The sequence below is a fragment of the Toxotes jaculatrix genome, chromosome 5 (assembly GCF_017976425.1).
Source record: "Toxotes jaculatrix isolate fToxJac2 chromosome 5, fToxJac2.pri, whole genome shotgun sequence".
NCBI lineage: Eukaryota > Metazoa > Chordata > Actinopteri > Toxotidae > Toxotes > Toxotes jaculatrix.
In genome coordinates this window covers 2,584,303-2,603,257 of record NC_054398.1, presented here as the reverse complement: position 1 = coordinate 2,603,257, position 18,955 = coordinate 2,584,303, and the positions used below count along the sequence as shown (strand labels likewise).

General features: G+C 44.3%; 2 protein-coding genes across 2 annotated transcripts; one reads left to right on the top strand and one right to left on the bottom strand.

Moving 5' to 3' along the window:
- The first annotated feature begins 7 nt into the window (after positions 1-7).
- On the top strand, positions 8-1,455 carry chtf8 (CTF8, chromosome transmission fidelity factor 8 homolog (S. cerevisiae)). Its single transcript, XM_041038511.1, has 3 exons — positions 8-187; positions 298-421; positions 955-1,455. The coding sequence occupies exons 1-3, from the start codon at positions 168-170 to the stop codon at positions 1,219-1,221; spliced, it is 411 nt and encodes a 136-aa protein (XP_040894445.1). The 5' UTR covers positions 8-167; the 3' UTR covers positions 1,222-1,455.
- Positions 1,456-6,612: 5,157 nt separating this feature from the next.
- has3 (hyaluronan synthase 3) lies at positions 6,613-15,895 on the bottom strand. Its single transcript, XM_041038506.1, has 5 exons — positions 15,776-15,895; positions 9,868-9,961; positions 9,207-9,757; positions 7,680-7,781; positions 6,613-7,601 (listed from the first exon to the last, which is right to left on the bottom strand). Exons 2-5 carry the CDS (start codon positions 9,959-9,961, stop codon positions 6,672-6,674), a joined length of 1,677 nt encoding a protein of 558 aa, XP_040894440.1. The 5' UTR covers positions 15,776-15,895; the 3' UTR covers positions 6,613-6,671.
- Positions 15,896-18,955: the final 3,060 nt, after the last annotated feature.

The following is an 18,955-nucleotide window of genomic DNA, read 5'->3' as shown; positions in this document are numbered from 1 at the left end:
ACAGCTGGCGGGAAATATCAGTGAGTTGCGAGCACTGACTGAGCGGTGTGGGTTCGTGTTATCAGAGCCGCTGCGCAGGAACTGGTTCCGTGTAAACGGGTCGGTAATTTATCGGCCATTTTTGTTTTGTTAGTGTTAACGTTGCGCGGCGCTGTTCGCTGTGAACAATGGTTCAAATCATCATAAGGTAAGAGCTAACTCTGGCTGCTTCGTTTTGTTTTGGAGGACGTTCCCAACGGTTTGACACTGTAATATATTTGAAAATGTGTGTGTGTGTGTGTTCTCCCCCCCCCCCAGAGGCAGTGTGGATGGCAGCAGTCCTCCTGAGTGGCTGCTGGTGGAGCTGCAGGGAGAGATGATGTCCAGACACAACTCCGGTCTGGCAGGAAACGTGATGGGAGACCTGCTCTACACCAAAGAGGTAAACAAAAGCAAAGGTTTGCTTGCTGAGTTTTAGATGCTGCGTGGCCAAACTCATGGCTATTTTTTTTTTTTTTTTTTTTTTTTTTTTTGATTCTTTGACAGAAGACAAAATTTGACAGAACTCTTAAATATCTCTGCAGAAAAAATAATGCAAATACAGCAATGAGAGGGGTGTTTTTTTTTTTTTTTTTTTTACTCTCAGGAGCAGGACAGGACAGAAGTAGTACTGAGATATTTTAGTCCACTAACATGTCTTTCCACACATGTCATTTTTCAAGTAAAAATGCCAAACTCTTAACTAAAAATGTCTTTTTGATGGACAGTTTTTTTTTACTATTGTCCACCTTTCCATAGACCATAATATTCAACAGGCTAATCAGTAGTTGTCGTCTGACTTGTAGTGGTCTTACTGTTGTTGCCAGCTGTTGTTAAGTCTCGGTATGTAAGAGTCTTTGCCACCTTTTCCTCCTTTCCTTTCCCTCTTATCTCAGTCTCATTACACCAAGCTGTTTTTCTTCTTCCTTCCACCAGGGGGTGCCAGTGCTGATCGTAGGACATCACATTCTGTACGGGAAGCAGGTCAAACTGGAGAAATGCTTTGCTGTCCTCACCAAGCAGTCGGACCATTCGCAGGATACCCAGGGCAACAACGGCAATGATGTCACACAGGTACCCATGGAAACGGATCAGCAAGGGTCCACCTGCAAGTCCTACTTTGTGTCTGCCCTCATCAAACGGAAGCTGATCTTTAAGACGCGCCCCAAACCCATCATCACTAATGTGCCCAAGAAGGTGTAGAGTGACCACGTTTCCTCACTGGGTCAGGGGTCACAGGCTGATCCATCTGACCTTTACAGAACTGGACTGTTTAAAAACTCTGCGTACGTCAGTTTCACGGATATGATGCAGTTTTATTCTTAGAAATACAACCCTGTGACGTCTAAATGCTGTTTCAAAGGCTGAGTGGAGTACTGAGTCATTCTAAGTCATTTTTTGTAAATAAATAAATAAATAAAGATTTTTGCATTTTAGAGGAAAGGCTGCAGTGTGTGTGTGTGTTTTCAGTTGCGTCATGATTTTCCCAATAGGTTTTCAAAATGTAATCATTTTTAGTACATGTGCAGTGTCTGTATTTCATAGCAATATTCTCCAAGATCTCTAATGGTACTTGATCGCATCTGTCATTAGACCTTCGCTGCCTTGTAAACACTCGCATTTTTGAAACCCTGTGGTTCCATTTTGTAACGTGGGATTATTACAGGGCTTATTTTCTCTGATAGCCATAGCTCAACAAAAAACTTTTATCTAGAAAATGTCCATGGAATGTGAAATGAAATTTCACCCTTTGAGTATAAAGCCCAGTCTGCTGCACGGATCCATGTTAAACTTCACGAAAGATCAGGTGAGATCAGGCCAAAGACCTCCCTGGGTGATAAGGGCAACAGATGACTGCACAAAGGCTGATGTTGTTGTTGTTGTTGATGTTTCTCTCAGACAGAGTTGACTTGAAGTCTTCAATTACCTGAAACAGAAAAACCACAGATGTTATGATGATTATAATAATCTCAGTGCTGTTCCCATCCTGGGACCAAACAATATCTTAGGAGTCAAACTGAATACATGTCAGTGTTTTGGCATATGAAAGGAAGGATTTCAAATATCACCTACCTTCAAATAAGGCCAGAAACATCAGGATGCAGAGTTGCATATATGGTCACAATCAATGTGATGCTGTGATAAAGTAAGAGCAGCACAGGACACAGTTACACCAAGAATAAAACAGCAACTACAGAAAGAGCATGAACAGCTCAGAGGTTTGTGTATTTGTAGAATGTTCACAGAGTGTGTATATATACATATAAACTGTATGTGTGTGTTAATGTTTGGTAGAGGCGGGTCCCATGTTGAGGTGTAACCCCAGAAGTAAAGAGCCGTCCTCGTAGAGCGTGGGGACTGAATGGACCAATTCATCCAGCTGCTGTAAAGCTTCTCACCCCTGTCCTCAGCTTCCAGACACCCCTCTCTCACACACACACACCCAACACACCCACCCACCCACACACACACTAGTACTATCTTTGTGAGGACTCTCATTGACATAATGCATTCCTGGGCCCCTAATGTAAACCTAATTCTAACCTGAAGCCTAAATGTCCTCACTTCCCCAAAATGTCCTCACTCCATAAAGTCTATAACTCAAACTGGTCTTCACAAAGACAGAAGTACAAGTACACACACACACACACGTATGCACAAGTATGCTGGCTACATGTTTTTAAAATCACATCTAAATCCATGTTGTTAAAGTCCAAGCTTTTAATTGATGTCTGACATTTCTCAGGACACAGCTCTTCATCTGTGTTCACTCTCTGTGCTGCTTTGGAATGAAACAGAGCAAACAGAGTGGAAAAAAATGAAGCTTTTCATGAAGAGGCCCAGTAAATAAGTCCTCATTCACATCAAATAAGACCATGTTCGTGGATGTGGGTGGTGATACACTGGCGCTGTTGGCAAATAAGACTATTTAAGTATAAACCCCCGTCTATCAGCCCCCAGAAGAGCAAGGTTCATTACACACTGAAAGATGAGTGCAATAGAGTGAACAACACAGCAGGTATGCTCTGAGATCGGAGAGTTTAAGAACATTTCTGAGACCAGGCCAAGGACCTCCCTGGGTGATAAACCCCTGAGACCGAGGGAGTGGATGACGTCCTTTTTCTCAGACAGCGTTGATTTTGAATTTCAAATGATCCGAAACGGAAAACCCACACAAGTTATTAACTTCAAACTTTCTGCAAAATCACTCAGAGAGATAAACTGTAAATGAATGTCCCAAGAGCTGTGTAACTCATCTCCCTCTACCTGAAACCGTGAGCTTATCAATCACCCCTTGTACAACATGACCAATCATCCTCAGTCATCGTCAGTCGTATCCACATCAAATTTCATGAACACGCAGGATAGGAGGATCATTTTCTCTTGAACAGTCTTGTTCCCCTGTAGTTTTCATTAGTCAGGTTTTATTATACAAGGTGATAATACAGACTGATCTCTGCTTACACCCTCTGGTATAAAGAGAAAACAGCACGGTGTGTGTGCTGAAAGCTGTTCTTCAAACAGAGTCCTGCTTCTTCCTCTGTGGTCCCGCTGGTGTCTCTTCTCATTAAAGCCTCTCCCTTAAAACTGAGGCTGCTCTCTTTGGCATCTTAGCTAAAGACTGACTCAATGCCACATTAGCTGATCACAGCTGAGCAGCTGCTACTGCATCTCAATTACCTGTTTTCTTCCACCGACACAAGGGAGATAATCACAAAAGGAGGCTGATCGGTGCAACCTGTCTTTGTGCAGACTATCAGTCCTAAGTATTTTAGGCCTTTAAGGATAAAACACTGATGCTCCAGTGAATTCTTGAAAATGTATTTCTCTTTTTAAGCGAACATACAACAACAACAACAACAACAACAACAAAAGATATAATCAGAACATTGAAACGGCATGGGGAAAATGTCAATGCAGTCATTTACATAATGGAGACATTCCCTGTTTGGTATGAATGGGAAGATTGTGTCCAAAACAGAATGCATTTTTAATGACTTAGGAAAATTCCAGTATCCTGTGAGGAAAAACAGCAGAAAACCAAGAAACAAGATCTCTTGCATCACTGCTCGACCATCAGAAAGGCCGAGACAGTCTACAACACCATTTTCCTTTAATGTACAGTATGTGTCCTCTCTGAACTTTCAAGTTTAAACTCACACAGCCGACTCAAAGTAAAACAGTGTGAACACAACTTAAATGGCACAAACAGGAAATGTCCACAGCTGCCAGTGTAGACACACATAATGCTAATGATGCTCACAGTTGACAGTTGGATCAGATGTTTAGTTTTTGACACATACCTTTTAGAACAGAGTCTGTCTGATCTCAAATCAGAGGAAGTGTGAAGACATGAAAAAAAAAAAACAGTGACAGCAAAGCTCTCAAAGCTCCCTTTGGTTTTCAGTCTTTACTCTTGTTGTTGCAATGAATAACAAAGTCTACACCTAGTGTAAAACGACACAAGTGTCCATTAAGACAATAGAGTCCAGTAGTAAAACTTTACTGTTACACAAACATAATTTGGCACCTTTACAATGTGTATAAGTGACCATATAAAAAATCTCTGAATCACTGAATGAAACTACGACCCACTGGTAACTGTAAGCTGAGAACATTGGACCACGATGTACAACAATAAGTTACTTATTTGACACTGCTCAACAGCACCAAAAATACAACTGCATGTCACGTGTTCGGAAATCTTAGATTGTCTGGTCTGGTAAATCATAGCTGCTTCACAAAATACAGCTGGAGTAGATGATTGTGCTGTTCATGGCTAATGAGAGTACACAAGGACGGGTCCACACCAGTACGTCCAGTTTCAGGAAGTGGGCCAAGAGAACTTCTCATATTCTCTAACTTTAAGCGCTGATGGCTGTCATACAATGTCCACTTAAAGGATAACTTTGACATTTTTAAGTCTATCTTGATATAGTGCTCACATGCCTGTACGTATGTCTGTTAAAGAGTTTTAGTTTGCTGTCAGGTGCAAGTCACGGTGCAAACTCATCGGGGGTGAAAAACATGACAGAGGTGCTACAAAAATGAATGTGACCTCTGCTCTTTACAGCTAGAGCAGCCGCTGTTTAGTCAGTTTAAAGGCAGAGCTTAGATAAGGCGTTTAGAAATAGATTTCACAACCAAGAAAAACTGTCACAAGCTCATTTAAATTCAGCTTCTGTTGTTTTCAGTGAGCGTTCAGTTTAACTACGTGATGAGTAACGTAGGTCCACTTTAGCTAAATGTGTACACAGTTGTCTCTCGAGCTATCTCATGTTCCAAACTAATCCAAAAGCCAATTGTTTAATTCTATGGTTGTGACAGTGTCAGTCTTGCTAATAACATCTTAGCTCAAAGGAAATGTTAAAGTTAAGTTGGCATTTTGGCTGAGGATCGTTGGTGGTTAGCGACGTACGTTAGTAATGTTAAACGAGTAGTCCCAGAGGTGGAAATTGGAATAACAGGTACGTTAGACATGGAAATAACACGAACACCTAACGTTACATCAGAACTGTGATGCAGTCTCAGAGGCCGATCCGGCAGGTGGAGCTTTAGAAAACCCCCTCAAACAGTTGATCTGCTTGACAGACTGCAGTGTCTCAGTTTCTACTGCAGCAAGTGATGGAGGCTGGGCTGAGTAATGAAAGTAATATTATGGGTAATGTAGCACATTACTGTTGCTGCTGTGGGATCAGTAAATCAGTAATGTGTTAGGAGCAATGAGAATTTTCAAGAGACTGAACCAACGCTGTTTATATTAGCTGGCTGAACTTGTGACGTTGGATCTAATCTCAGAAATCACCAACATCTCCCGTTCTTTCTGTTCTCTCTCCTTTTTTTTCCCTTATAAAGTTTGTTAATAAAGCACCAAGATCAGTGCTAATTTTCACACTCATGCTGACACATTTTCAACTTGTGCCGACACATCTTTGCCTCGGTTTGTGCCACCTAGACCAAATTCACGTCTACTCGTTTATGCCCAGTCAGGTCTTTGAAGTGATTCTGTCAGCAGCTGCACCACCACTAAATGTTCCTTCGTGTTCTGCCTGAACACCTTTCAGATGCACTCCAGTGTCTCAATCCGCGGTTCCCTCCTCTTATCTGAAATAGAGGGGCTTTGACTACTCAGAGAGAATTGCTTTTGTATTTATTGGTGTTCATAACAGAAACTCATTTCTGTTACCTTTTATCTCTAAAATGAAGAACATCACAAGACCTTCATGTCTCTAACTCTTATTTTGTCCCTCTTCCTGCTTTATATTCATTAACAGCACCACATTGCACCCTTCTGCCAGTTTCACAGCTAACCTGTACCCTTACCTTATGTTCTTCTGAGCATATCACTATCACTATATGACCTGGGTCGGTTCTGTTTGGTTTTTTTTTTTCAATGTGAAGCACCACTGAGAATGATAGAAATGGGAGAGCTGTACGGAGCCAGTCATCTCTGAGTCTCTCCCGACTGGATTAGATTCCTGCTGCTCACATTTCACATTCGCACCTTTTTAGCACCAGTGATGAAGATGTGGGTGTGTTCCTGGTTCACAGCTCATCACTCTAGCAGTGCACAGGGTCACCAGAGACCTTGCTAGAATCATACTGCAGCGAAATGTGGCGCCAGCGTCCTACCAGTGTCTCTGGTAACAGGTCTATGCCTCCACATATGGCAGGTGATACTGCTCTTCCCTCTTGTTGCACCGTTTGGCTACGATTGCAAGGTAGAGCACCAGCAGAATGAGCCAGTAGCAGGCGTAGAGTATTGTCCCTGTTATCAACAAGGCTTTTTCTGTCTCGCTGAAAGGCTCCTGTGTTTCACAGTAGACTGTATACACCACACCTCCGAGCAGCACCATCGCCCACACCGTGACAGGCACAGCGCCAATTAAATTGATAACGATCTTCCTGCGGCCTGAAGTGCCCCATCCAGCCTTGTTGATGGTGAGCAAGGCAAATATTTTGGCAGGGAGCAAGCTAGACATGTAGATCAGGGAGTAGAGCGACATGAAGATCATGACCAGGCTGCCACGCAGGAAACAGGCATAGGTGGCCTTCACCATCCCGACGAGCTGGACCGTCAGTAAGAAGAGCAAGATGTTCCACAGCCTTCCACGGTAGAAAAGATGGATGACGGTGGCGACCAGGAAGAAGGGGAAGAAGCCGGTGACCACGGACTCGTAGGTCATCCAAAGGCTGTGCTTGTGGAACCACAGGGCGTTGTAGAGCCACTCGCGGAAGTAGGACTTGCTCCATCGAGTTTGCTGGTTGAGCCAACGCAGATACTGAGTTGGTGTCTCAGTCTGGCACTGCGATCGCGCCGTGAATTTTGTCTTGTAGCCGAAGCTGAGCACCCGATTGGTGAGGTGGCGGTCATCGCCGAAGCTGCACTTGGAGCCTAGGAAGGTCTGGTGGTACCAGGGCTCCAGGAACCGCTGGAGCAAGGAGTTCCTGTACATCCCCAGGGGGCCACTGATACACTGGACACATCCGAAGTAGGACTGGCAGGCTCGCTCGATGTTGAAGGCCATCCAGTAGCGTACGCTGCTGAGGAAGGAGATCCACGAGTCGTACTTGTTGAGGATCTGGAGGATTGGAGAGGGTCGAGAAATTAGTAAGTACACTTTCCACGACTGAGAAGAAGCATATTTATTATATTTTACCTGCACGTCTCCACCAACTCCTCCAACCATCGGATCTTCCTCAAGGATCTTCAGCATTTCTATGGTACAAGCTGGGTCAAGAACTGTGTCTGAGTCACACACCTGAAAAAAAGACACAGCAACAAACACACAGGGTAGAATAATGCTGAGGGTCACACACACACACACACACACACACACACACACAGGTGTTGCATAACACTGAGTAGCATTAATGCTAAAATCTGAGAGAAATGAGAGGCTGCTGACTGAGATCCCAGCTGGTTCATTGTAACTGCGCGGCACTGGGTCAGCTGTGGACATGACCTTTGACCCAGAGCAAGGTCACAGAGGACATACAACAGCTGGCGACGAAGACTGAGCTGGCTATCCGTCATAGGTCCGTCAGTTTGGAATGTAAACAAGTAAACTCTTTTAATGACTTGTTGTGTGTTCAGTGGGTTTTAGGTGAAACACAGAAATTTAAGACGTAGTTTTCAGGTTTTCATCTCCTGTTTGGTTTTAAATTGAGGACATACATCCATAGATGCACACTGACTGTGTGGTACCTAACCAAATTCAGTGTTACTGGTATTTCTACCACAAAATTTACTTAGAAATCCACTGTTCACTGTATGGAAACAATTTTCAGTGTCCTGTTTAAAATCTATTCTATTCAGAGGGATGAAGACATCTGTATGCACCAGCACAGAGGCAGGGCAGATATCAGATCATCGTGCAGATGAATACAAATGGGCCTCCACCAAACACTCACTGTAATGGGATTATTTTTGGCTGTGGCCGCACACACACCGAGCAAACTAACAGACTAACAGTGTTTACAGTTTTATCGACGTTTAATGGAAATGTTTTAGTGCAAGGCCTCCGGCCAAAGAAAACTTTCTGGGAGATTAGAAACGTGTTGACTTAATGTTTCTACACAGTGGGCTGCAGTTTAGAAGTGGCTGTTCAGTCTTTCACTATTCTTCCTTCCTGACTTCTGAGAGGAGATGAATCCCAGTCACTCCGGCGACCCTCTGACTTCTCGTGTAGAGCTACTTGCATGTCATAGTTTTCACTTCTCCTGAAAAATCACAGCGTCTACTTGAGGGATTGGCGTAAAGTTATGTGTAGACAGACATGGTGATCTGATTTTTCCTCATCGGGTCACTATGAGGTAGAGATGTGTGACTGAAATTTGGCTCAGACATTCTTTTTCCCCACAGGATGAATTCTAACAACTTTGGTGGGACGTACATGAAGTAGATGTGTTTCTCAGAACTCTGCATGAAAGTGCAATAACTTTTTAATTTTACCTCCCAAAGGTAGAAACATGTCTATCAAAGCTCACAGGGTTGAATCTACAGTTTCCCATAAAGCTGGAATAATTTAGTTTTTAGACACATTCTTTTTTTTAATTCCTATTTATACACATCAGATGAAAAGGTCTAATGACAAAGTCCAAATGAAGACTGGTGACCTGGAAGGATGTTCTCCTCCTGATAAGTTTTAACATACGTACTAGTTTCTGTGTCTGTGGGTTCTTACCTGCACATAATCCACGCTGTCGCCCAGTGCTTTGAAGGCAGTGTACATCACCTCTCTTTTCCCTCCCCACTCCTGCATGATGCAAGAGTAGCGACAGCTTCTGACCAGTCGAGCAACTCGAGCTGCCTCCTCCATGTGCACTGTGCTCCTCCCTCCACCTCCGACGCCTCCTCCTCCACTCCCATCACTGTGGTAGTTTCCCTTCCATACCATGCTGCCGGCCTGGTCGGCTCCTCCCATCACCTCCTGGAAAATGTCCATCATGTAGCGGTCCTCAGGCCGGTTTCCATCCACCACCAGCACCACCTTCAGGCCGGGGAAAGAGATTCGACGGATGCTACGCAAGCACTTCCTCAGGTAGTCCGGGTCCTCCTGGTAGGCAGCGATACAGAGGGCCACGGAGCGGCGGAGGTGCTGAGGCCGGGCAGGGCTCCTCATGCGCCGATGCTCCAGGAAGGCGAAAAGGCTCTGAAGGAAGAGGTGGAGGGAGAGGAAGGCACCATAGAGGCCAAAGGAAAGGTGGTGCTGTTCAGTGTGGATGAACTGGTAGCCTTTATAACAAAGAAACACAGTGGAAATTAGGGAAAAAACTGAAGGCCATCACTTGTTTTGATTCTCACTTACATGTTTCTCTATGTCTATATGAAATTCATAAGTTAACCTGTGACATAGGCCAGCAGGATGGTGAAGAGGACCACCGCAGCAAAAAGGGTGGTCACCACGATGTTCAGCGCATTCCTGCAGCGAGAGGGCATCTGAAGGTGAGGGGCAGAGAGTGAGAGGGGTCAGGTGCAGGGAGAGGCAGGAGCAGAGAGGGGGGGTGAAGCAGTAGGACACGGGAGAAGGACACAAGGAGGGCAGGGGAAAATAAAAAACAAATTACAAGTGAGTAAACACTGTTTGAACTGACTCTCACTTCATTACTGCACACGTGAGGAACCTGAGCGTGTTATTCAGCACAGGAAAGGGGCAGTACGAACACAGGTCAGCTGTACACGTCCTGTGGAGTCTCACTGAAGGCCCTGACTGAGAAAGTCTGTAGCTCCTCATTAGTTGAGCCAAGTGCCATTTCCTGTTTTTTTTTTTTTTTTTTGTGTGTGTGTGTGTTTTTTTCTGTAAAACCTTTCATCAGCCACCGTCAGCTGAAAACACACCAGCATCAGTCACTGACATCATGGAGAAACGGCACCAGAAGCAACAGAGAGGATTCTGTTTACCAGTTACTACTGCTATTACTACTACTCAGGTCAGGTCCTGCTGCAATTACTAGTACTGGTAATAAGACTTCTAACAATAACTTTACTAGTATTATTGCAGTTGCTGTTTCTACTCTCTGCTGCTTCCTTTCTTTAACTGGAATAATATCTGGACAAACAGTATCAAACAGTATTTGGCTCAGATTTTTATGGACATTAAATCACAAACTTACAATCGAACACTTCCTGAACGTCTGTTCTCGTCTCCTTCATCTTCCTCCCTCGCCCCTCCTCCCATCAGCCCCTCTGGCCCTCCCTTCTTCCCCCCTCTCTGGGTTAATAGCTCTAAATAAAGGCGGGCCGGGATCTGGCCAGTGCTCAGGAGCAGTTGAACACAGGAACAATCCTGTTCTTTCATTCATGAAATTACCTCCTGCCCTCACCTGGCCGGGCCCGCACAGGAGAGACAGACAGATATTTATGTCATTCCACTCAGCTCTGTGGGACCTGCCGGCACAGACAGATTTATCCTCCTCTCTGAGTGGATGTATAAATACACATCCTGCCCTGATTCACTTGCTCCACTCTACATGGCAGAGAGGCTGTGCAGGAGATATTCAGGTCCTGACAGGAAAAAAAAAAGGCATTTTTCTCCAGCACTGTTTTCAGGTGTCATGGTTTTTTTTTTAGGAGAATCTCAAAACCAGAACGCTCCACTGAGAGCTGCTCTAATTTTTTTTTTTTTTTTGTCAAATCTCTTTTTCTGCTTTGGATTTATTTTCCTGATTTTGTCTCCTGCCTGACTTTTCTGGTGACACTGGTTTCATGGTTAACTCTGTAGTTGCATTCAGTCTTCGGCCTAATGGATGAGAGCATCAGTTAAAATGCCTAATTACAATTTTAACCCGCACTGCTCTGGATAATCTACACAACGCACTGTAACATAATGCATTATATGTAGGATATGTGTATGGATCCCATTGTTGCCCCTGAGGGCCACAGACAAAAGAGCTTCTGCTCAGTATGTGATGTGTGGTGGATTACAGCGGCACGCTGAGGCGGTGTGGTCTGAATGCCCTGAGGGCCACAGGCCAGATAACAAGCAGACAGTGACATGGACTGTTTGATTAGAGGGCCACCGTCACTTGAAGGGGTTGTTGGCATGCCGGGAGCTGGGATTAGTCAGGGACCTGGGGGGCAGGTGCAATTAGCCCCTAGGTTACATCTGCTGTGTTACACAGACTGCAGCACAGCGACAACTGGGTGTTTTCTGGAATGACGGAAATGAAACGACTCCTCCATAATTTGTAGGAAACGTACTCACCACCTTTTAGTGACTGAATAAAAATGACCCAAATGAAAGGTTTGTAATTAATAAACTTTCTGGATTCCTTTCCTCTGAACAGCAAAATAAAGCAGAATTTGATCAGTGGTAGAAAATGTTATTTGGAGTCTCAAGTCATTGCGTCTCTGAGGTTAGAGACTGTTACAGTGGGATTAACAGCAGCAACACCAACATCTGAGGGCAAGTTTCTGCTTGAACAGAAATCCACAGAAACTGAACACCAGGAAATGACACATCATCAAAACTGTTATAGATAAAAGAAAAAAAAAAAGAAAACCCTATTACCTCTGTCATCTAAAAAAAAAAAGCTTAAAATCTTTGTTCTGAACTCAGTCATGTAGTCCTCACGGACCCTGAAGCTGTGGCCTTGTTCTGAGTGATGATGATGATGGTAGTGATGATGTGTGCATGTGGACCAAGTCTATGTTCAGATCCAGATCAAGATCAAGATCCATGTTTAGAAGCTAGAAAAGCTGCCCAGGAACTCCAGGTCATCATTTTTACAAATGATCCAGGATGAAGAAATTTCCAAATGTCCAACAAGGTGCATTAGGTAAAGATGCAGGTAAATAAAATAAAATTAAAAAGTAAAAAAAAAAAAAAAAAACAGAAAAGAAAAAAGTCATTCCAGAGCTAATCAACATTTCCAGGTAAAAACAAATCAGCCACATCAGTAATAATATTCCCAGTTGTATCCCAGGAGTGGCAGAGGCCACGTGAGAAGACTTTCTTGCATCCAGGCCATCTGACTGAAAGGGCTGGGGGCTCAGGTGAGGAGGTGGGGGGTGTTACTGAATGATGGTCTGGCCTTGGGACAGGGACGTTTACACAGCTGAGGGAGAAGGAAGAAGGGAGAGGTTTGGATAGAGTGTTGGGCAGAGCGAGAGAACGTTAGGAAGGGAAGGAAGTTAGGAAACAGGCCATGAAGGAGACAAAGATAAAATACTCGATGGTCACATGCACTCAGTACTTTCTTACATGTTACCAGTACTTAACAATGAAGGATGTGTCTAATAAAAAAATCAAATAAGAAAAGGTGGAGGTCAGACTTGGTCTGGGGGCAGAAATCATTTTAGAGATGCACCTGGCTGTTAAATGGTTAATTGAACAGAACTCAGAGCTCCTCAGAAAACTGACGGTGGAGGGTGGAGGGTGGAGGGTGGAGGAAATCTGAATGTCGTATCTGCCTTTCTTTTGTTGCATGTGTCACTCTTGGATTAAGTCATTGGTTTTACAACATCTAACACTGCTACTTCATGTCCATTAATAAAAATGAAAATCAAATCTATTTGTAATTTTCTGCGTCTGTGTTGTGGCATTTAAACCTGTTGTATTGTTCAAAGAAAACACAGATAACTCAGACACTTGGTTTTTAACCTATATTAACTAGTATTAACTAGTAGGAGTGTATTTTCTCTACCACATGACAGTATCATATTTATGGATATATTATTATTTTATGTATTATAATAATTTTATACTATAAAAGTGTTTTGCTATGTTAATCAACCTATTTTTTAGAGTGATATTATTCTGTGGACTGTTCCATTTTGCAAACATTTCTCCAATATTAAATAAATTCAATTCAACATGTTTGGTATGTTGAAACCTTTGGGATCCACACTATGTGTACTGCAATACACTGTTGCCCATAAAGTTGGAATAATTTTGTTTTCAGACACATTCCGCTTTTTATTCCTATTTGTACACATCAGTAATCACACTGGGAGAGACTGATCAATAAAGTTTTGAGAAGATATACACTTCATCTATCAAGAATAAATCGCCTTATCACAATCATTTCATGGGAAGAGGTAAAATACATTTTATTCCAACTCTACGGGCAGCAGTGGTGTTAGTGATCCTCAGAGCTGAGAGGTTTGGGTAATCATTTTGGATATTTTTACAGATGACTTATTCCCCTAGTGTGCAAAACTAAAACTCAGAGAGGTTTATTTCCTCTCTGCAGACAGATGGAACAGAGGACCATGGAGGAAGTGGGCTTGGCGAGCACCAAAGAAGAAGACGACGGTGTGTGAGTGTCCGTGTGAACAGGGTGGGGTGTGTGAATTACATGCATTAACCTGTCACCTGTCACAGTATCTCTTCCTGCTAATGAGTGAGTCATGATATCATCACTGAGATGAGTCAAGGTCAAAGCTGAGCAGGAAAAAAAAAAAATCACATCACGGTTTGATACAAGGAGATGTGATAATCAGAGGTGTTATGATGTGAAACGTAGATGAACTTTGAGCCGACTCAGTGACGAGGAACACGAAAACCTGCAAAAACATGTCTGGGATTTCAGAGTAATCTGCCACCAGAGGGCTCCGTCAGTGTCTCAGTGCCTCCACTCAGATCTCTCAGGAGAGTGCAGCACAAAATCCTCTTTTACAGACCTTATTACATAATGAAGGAAGTGATGTCGCTGGGGAACGTCTAATAAAGCGCTCACAGCTGAGGAGCTGTGTGTGAAGAGTGTGGAGGCTGTCACAGGGTGATCATTTAAAACAGTCCAGGCATGTATTGTATTCCACGTTCGTTTGATGCCAAGTTATTTCACACTTCCTGCTACTGAAATGGGCTCAGAGCAGCTCTGGGCCGTCCGGGCATATTTCTGGGGTTCAGCTCAGTTTAACAACATTTTAACCTGCAAATCAAAACCTGACAGAAATATCAGTGTGCATCATTTGTCCTAATGATGGAGATGCCAATATTCTTTAGTCTGTCTTTGATCAAGGACAAAAAAAAAAAAAATCTTAAAGCCTGGCCATGAAATTTGCTGTATTATTCATTTTCATCGGAGGATGAATCCTTTCCATTCCGGACTCTGTGACTTCACCTAACTCCAGCCTCAGGTCCACATGGTTGGGCTATAAGAACAGCACACTTTTACATTGGGAGTGTACATTGTGTTTGGTGTTGGGCAAATATTGTACAGAGGGTTTATCAGGGGTTTTATCAGGGTAATGAGACCGGTGGACTGAACCAAACACAGTTTAAACAGGTGATACATCTCAGTGAAGCGGAGGGGAAGGAGGGAGATGAGATCAGCTAACATTATCTAACATCAGCCACATTAAACACTGGTCATACCAGACCACGTAAGGCTGCAGCAGCAAAACCACATCAATTACATTTTTCATTTGTAAGAGGAAGAAGACATTTTTTTCTTCCTTCATGAGATGCTCAGGCTTCACAAGCAGCCCGTCACATCCCAGCAGGCTTCGTTTAAAAGGTCACCAGACCATTCTCCTTTCTCAGGCAGGTCCAGCATGGCAGCGATGCCATGGAAAATCAAACAGGCCGGCGTTTTCTTTGGACGCGCCAGACGCCTTCAAACCGCCGCACTGAGGCGTTCCTGTCAACTGTCTCCTAACGGTTCCTGTCTGCGTCCACAGAAGGGAAAAAGCAGCACATGTAGCACACGCCAGAGGCAACACAAACACCCAAACACGGTGCTAATGTCCAGACACAGGCAGGGAACATAGATACACACCTCTTCTTCAGCTTTTACTGACTAATTTTACAGCTTCACCCAGAAATTCATACAGAACTGAGCAGCAGTGAGTCCTTCAGTCCTGTTCAAGTGATTAGTCAACTAACTCACAACAGACACACACAGTCACCGTGTCAGGCAGAAAAAATATTTTCTCTACACCGCACAGGTCTGAACACACTCAGCTCTTTGCCTTCCAGTCTAACTGGGCTTAAAGTTTGCTTTATTCCAAATTTTCTAAAACTTTCCATTCAGTTTCTGTCCCTCGTGAACACGTTTCATTCTTTCTCTTCTACCATTCTTTCTCTTCTACCAAACCTTTACATCCTCCTGCCAAACACAAAGCATCACTCAAAATTCAGATGTAATCCTGGTTGAATCAGATCTTAATCCTAAACTCAAGTTTACAAGCTAAATTAACTGTTTGTTGAAGTGAGCAGAAAATCTGTTATCTTCCTCTTCTGCTGGGGACAGTTTACACCATAAGGACATAGTCTCTCAGTGCCAAACAGATTATTAAAACCTTTACCTTCCTGACCCAGTGGACCCTCCGTCTTTGTCTTCCCCTCAGATCTCCGTCTGCCTGGTCCGTCCGTCGAGCCAGGACGTCCAGCCCTCTCCTCCCCTCAGCACAGCGCTCTCCTTGTTCCGTCCCCCTCCTTCTACCAGCTCACACTACATCTTTATTCCAGCTTGCTTGCTTAATTCAGGAGATCCCACATAAAAAAAAAATACAGCAGGCAGCTTAAACCACCACCCTCCACCACTTCTCTGAGCCAGCCTCCCCACTGCCTGCTCCTCCTCCTCCACTACCTCCTCCCTCAGTCTACCAGGACTGTCCCAGGGCATGAAGCCCCCCCTCAGCTGTGATGTGATCAGAGGTTCTCAGCCAGCAGCTGATCCTGGAGCAGTCTTACATCTGTGGATTACAGGTTGGGGACAGCTGCTTGTCTGGTCTCTACCTCTGGTGCTCTCCATCCCGGCTCTTGATTTCCACCATGAGCCTGGGGCCAAAGTGACAGTGAAGGAGAAGATGGAGGGCCAAAGTGGGGAGCTTGATCTTGGCCTTGTCCTCAAGGTGGAAATCTTCCTTGTGTCCTGCAGTGAAACATCCCCAGGCTTCGTCTCCCCCTCTTCCTCTGTCCCGTGCTGCAGTATCAGCTCCTCTCTGCATCCCGTTTGCAGCAGAGCCTAAATCCCTCTCTCTCCCTCTCTCCTCCTCTGTCACACTGTCCTGCTCGGCTGGCTGGCTGGCAGTCCAACACTGCTGAGCTTCTCCTCCACAGCTCCTCTCTCTGTCTCCTTTACACCCCCCCCCCCCCCCCCCCCCTTCTCCTTGATTTTCCCCCTCCCTTCCCTGAACACCCCAGCTCCAACTCCCTATCTCTCTGCAATGCAGCCAGCAGTCTCCAACAAGCCTGGGGACTGTTTGACCGGAGCCCCCTCTCCTCTCCTCCTCTCCGCCTGACTCAAAGCATCCTTTATGGGCTTATTTACCTACCCTCCCTCCCTCCTCTCTCCCGCGCTGTGGCTGAGCTGCTGACATCCTGCAGGTTTCATGACCATGCTGGGCTGGCAGCCTGAGACAAATTGCAGTATGCCTCTAAGAATCGATGCACGGCTGCCAGAGCCACTCAGACACATTTCATTTGAGTCAGGTAATAGAAGGCACATTACTTAAAACGAACTCTCATAAGGAAATGAGGCTGAAGTGGCTCACACGTCTCTACAGTCTCCTCTCTGGCTCCCTGGCTGTGACACATGGTGAGATACAGTAATTACTGTAACTGATCTCTCATGGCTTCAGCAGGAACAGGGACACACACACACACCCACCCCCCTCACTCAGTGGGAAAACTAACTGTAGGTGACCACATTAAAGGATCTGAGACAGACCACCAGAGTTAACTGGACCAAAGGATTTTCTCAGAAAGTCAGTGAACAGCAAACCAAGGTTGAAACCTGAAAAACAAACCGGCATCTCAAAGGAGTAAACTGGTCCACTCACTTCATATACTGGACTCTCATAAATGGAGACTCAGGAGAGTTGTGTCAAAAACAAAGCAAAGGTCAAGATGACGGCTGTCCGACAGTTCCCATAATGCAACACGATAGTATCATTTGCCAAGTTGGAATGATCCTTCTGCGGAGAGGCGTCTTTGCAAAGCTGTGCAGGAAAGGGCATTATGGGTAACTGTGGATCCCAGAGGCTCACAAAGGAGCTGACATCCTGTCAGGAGGTGTTAGTCACAATAGTCTGAGAATATTTTTCATCTGAAAATTTCAGTTCTCCAGACGACACCTGTGTACGTCTGCAGCTTATCCCAGGTTCAGACCCGCCCTGATGATGATAGACTTCCAGAGGCCCCGTGGCTTCTGATTGGTTGAACAATATGAGCTAATGAGTTAAACCACCACTGAACCAACATAAATATCGCTCTGTTGTTTGGTCCAGGGCCAAAAGGAATCGACAGAAAAGAATGAATCAGTTCAAAGCGGAGCAGCTTGGCTAGCTTTGACTGTCCGTATCACATTAGCATGAACGTTTGGCCTAGTTTAAGGAAAAGAGCCAGAAATACGATTCTCACTGGGAACGCTGAGAAAGGCCTATAAAAGTAATTCTTCTTCTTTTTAATTTGTTCTATGCAAAGCCTCCTCAGACTGGAACCTGTACCAGCTAATATCATCAATATAAAGAGCTTCAAATTTTAAATTCCCCTGTAAATTAAAAACACTGAGGGTGTGAATGGACACCCAGCTGTTTCAAAGCAGGAATGACCTTGGTCAAAATACTGAGCGCATTAAAATCTCAAATCCACTTTAGCATTAGCATTTTATTTAGCATCTCTTTATTGTTTCTTGATGGTAAAAACCTGTACGACTAAGTGAACAGTGTAATATCCTATTAACTGACAGTGTCAGCTCACAGTCACCCCCCTGACCTTGACTATAATGAGTGTCCTGCAGGCAGAGTGAAGCTGATTCCATATTTAGTTTCTACACCTCAGCACGTCTTCTTGATCATACAGATCCATAAACATTAAGCATTTTAACCAGCGTCTACAAAGGTTGCTGTTTTATATTTAATGGAAATGAACTCTGTGACACCCACATGATGCATTAGACTTTGGCAAAGTTTTTTTTGGTTTTTCGTCTTATTTTTAGCGTGAAACGTCTCCCAGCAGGTTATTTGAAGCTTTACTGAGAGAAAAATACATAAACACAGGTGTGATTCAAGAGGCGCTGATGACGGTGCCGTGGAGAGGCCTAAATCTGCCACCATGATGAAAGAGCCTGCGTTTCCGTGGCTCCCCGTGTTGGGGAAAATATCCACGGACTGCAGAGAAGGCTGAATCTCTGTGTGTTTGCCTGCTGTATGTTCACACAGACAGAGACGGAGAAGGTCGTGCTCCATACGCTGTCAGCCTATTGCCCAATGGATGAAACAAAAGAAGGAATGTCTCATTGCTCTCTGTCAGCCTTGAGCCTGACTCTGTTCAAACCTCGCTGGTTTACATAGAGCAGCCCAGCTATTGTCCAGTTTCTGTTTAAGGTCAGTGTTCATATATAGAATAGATGAAATCATTTTATCCACCGCGTTTTTAAAGACGTAAAAAATGCAGCCACAGCTCGATAAAGCCTCGTGTAGAAAACCAAAATAACTACATCAAACCAGGTGAGATCCCCGGGTAAAACGGCCTCTTAAACC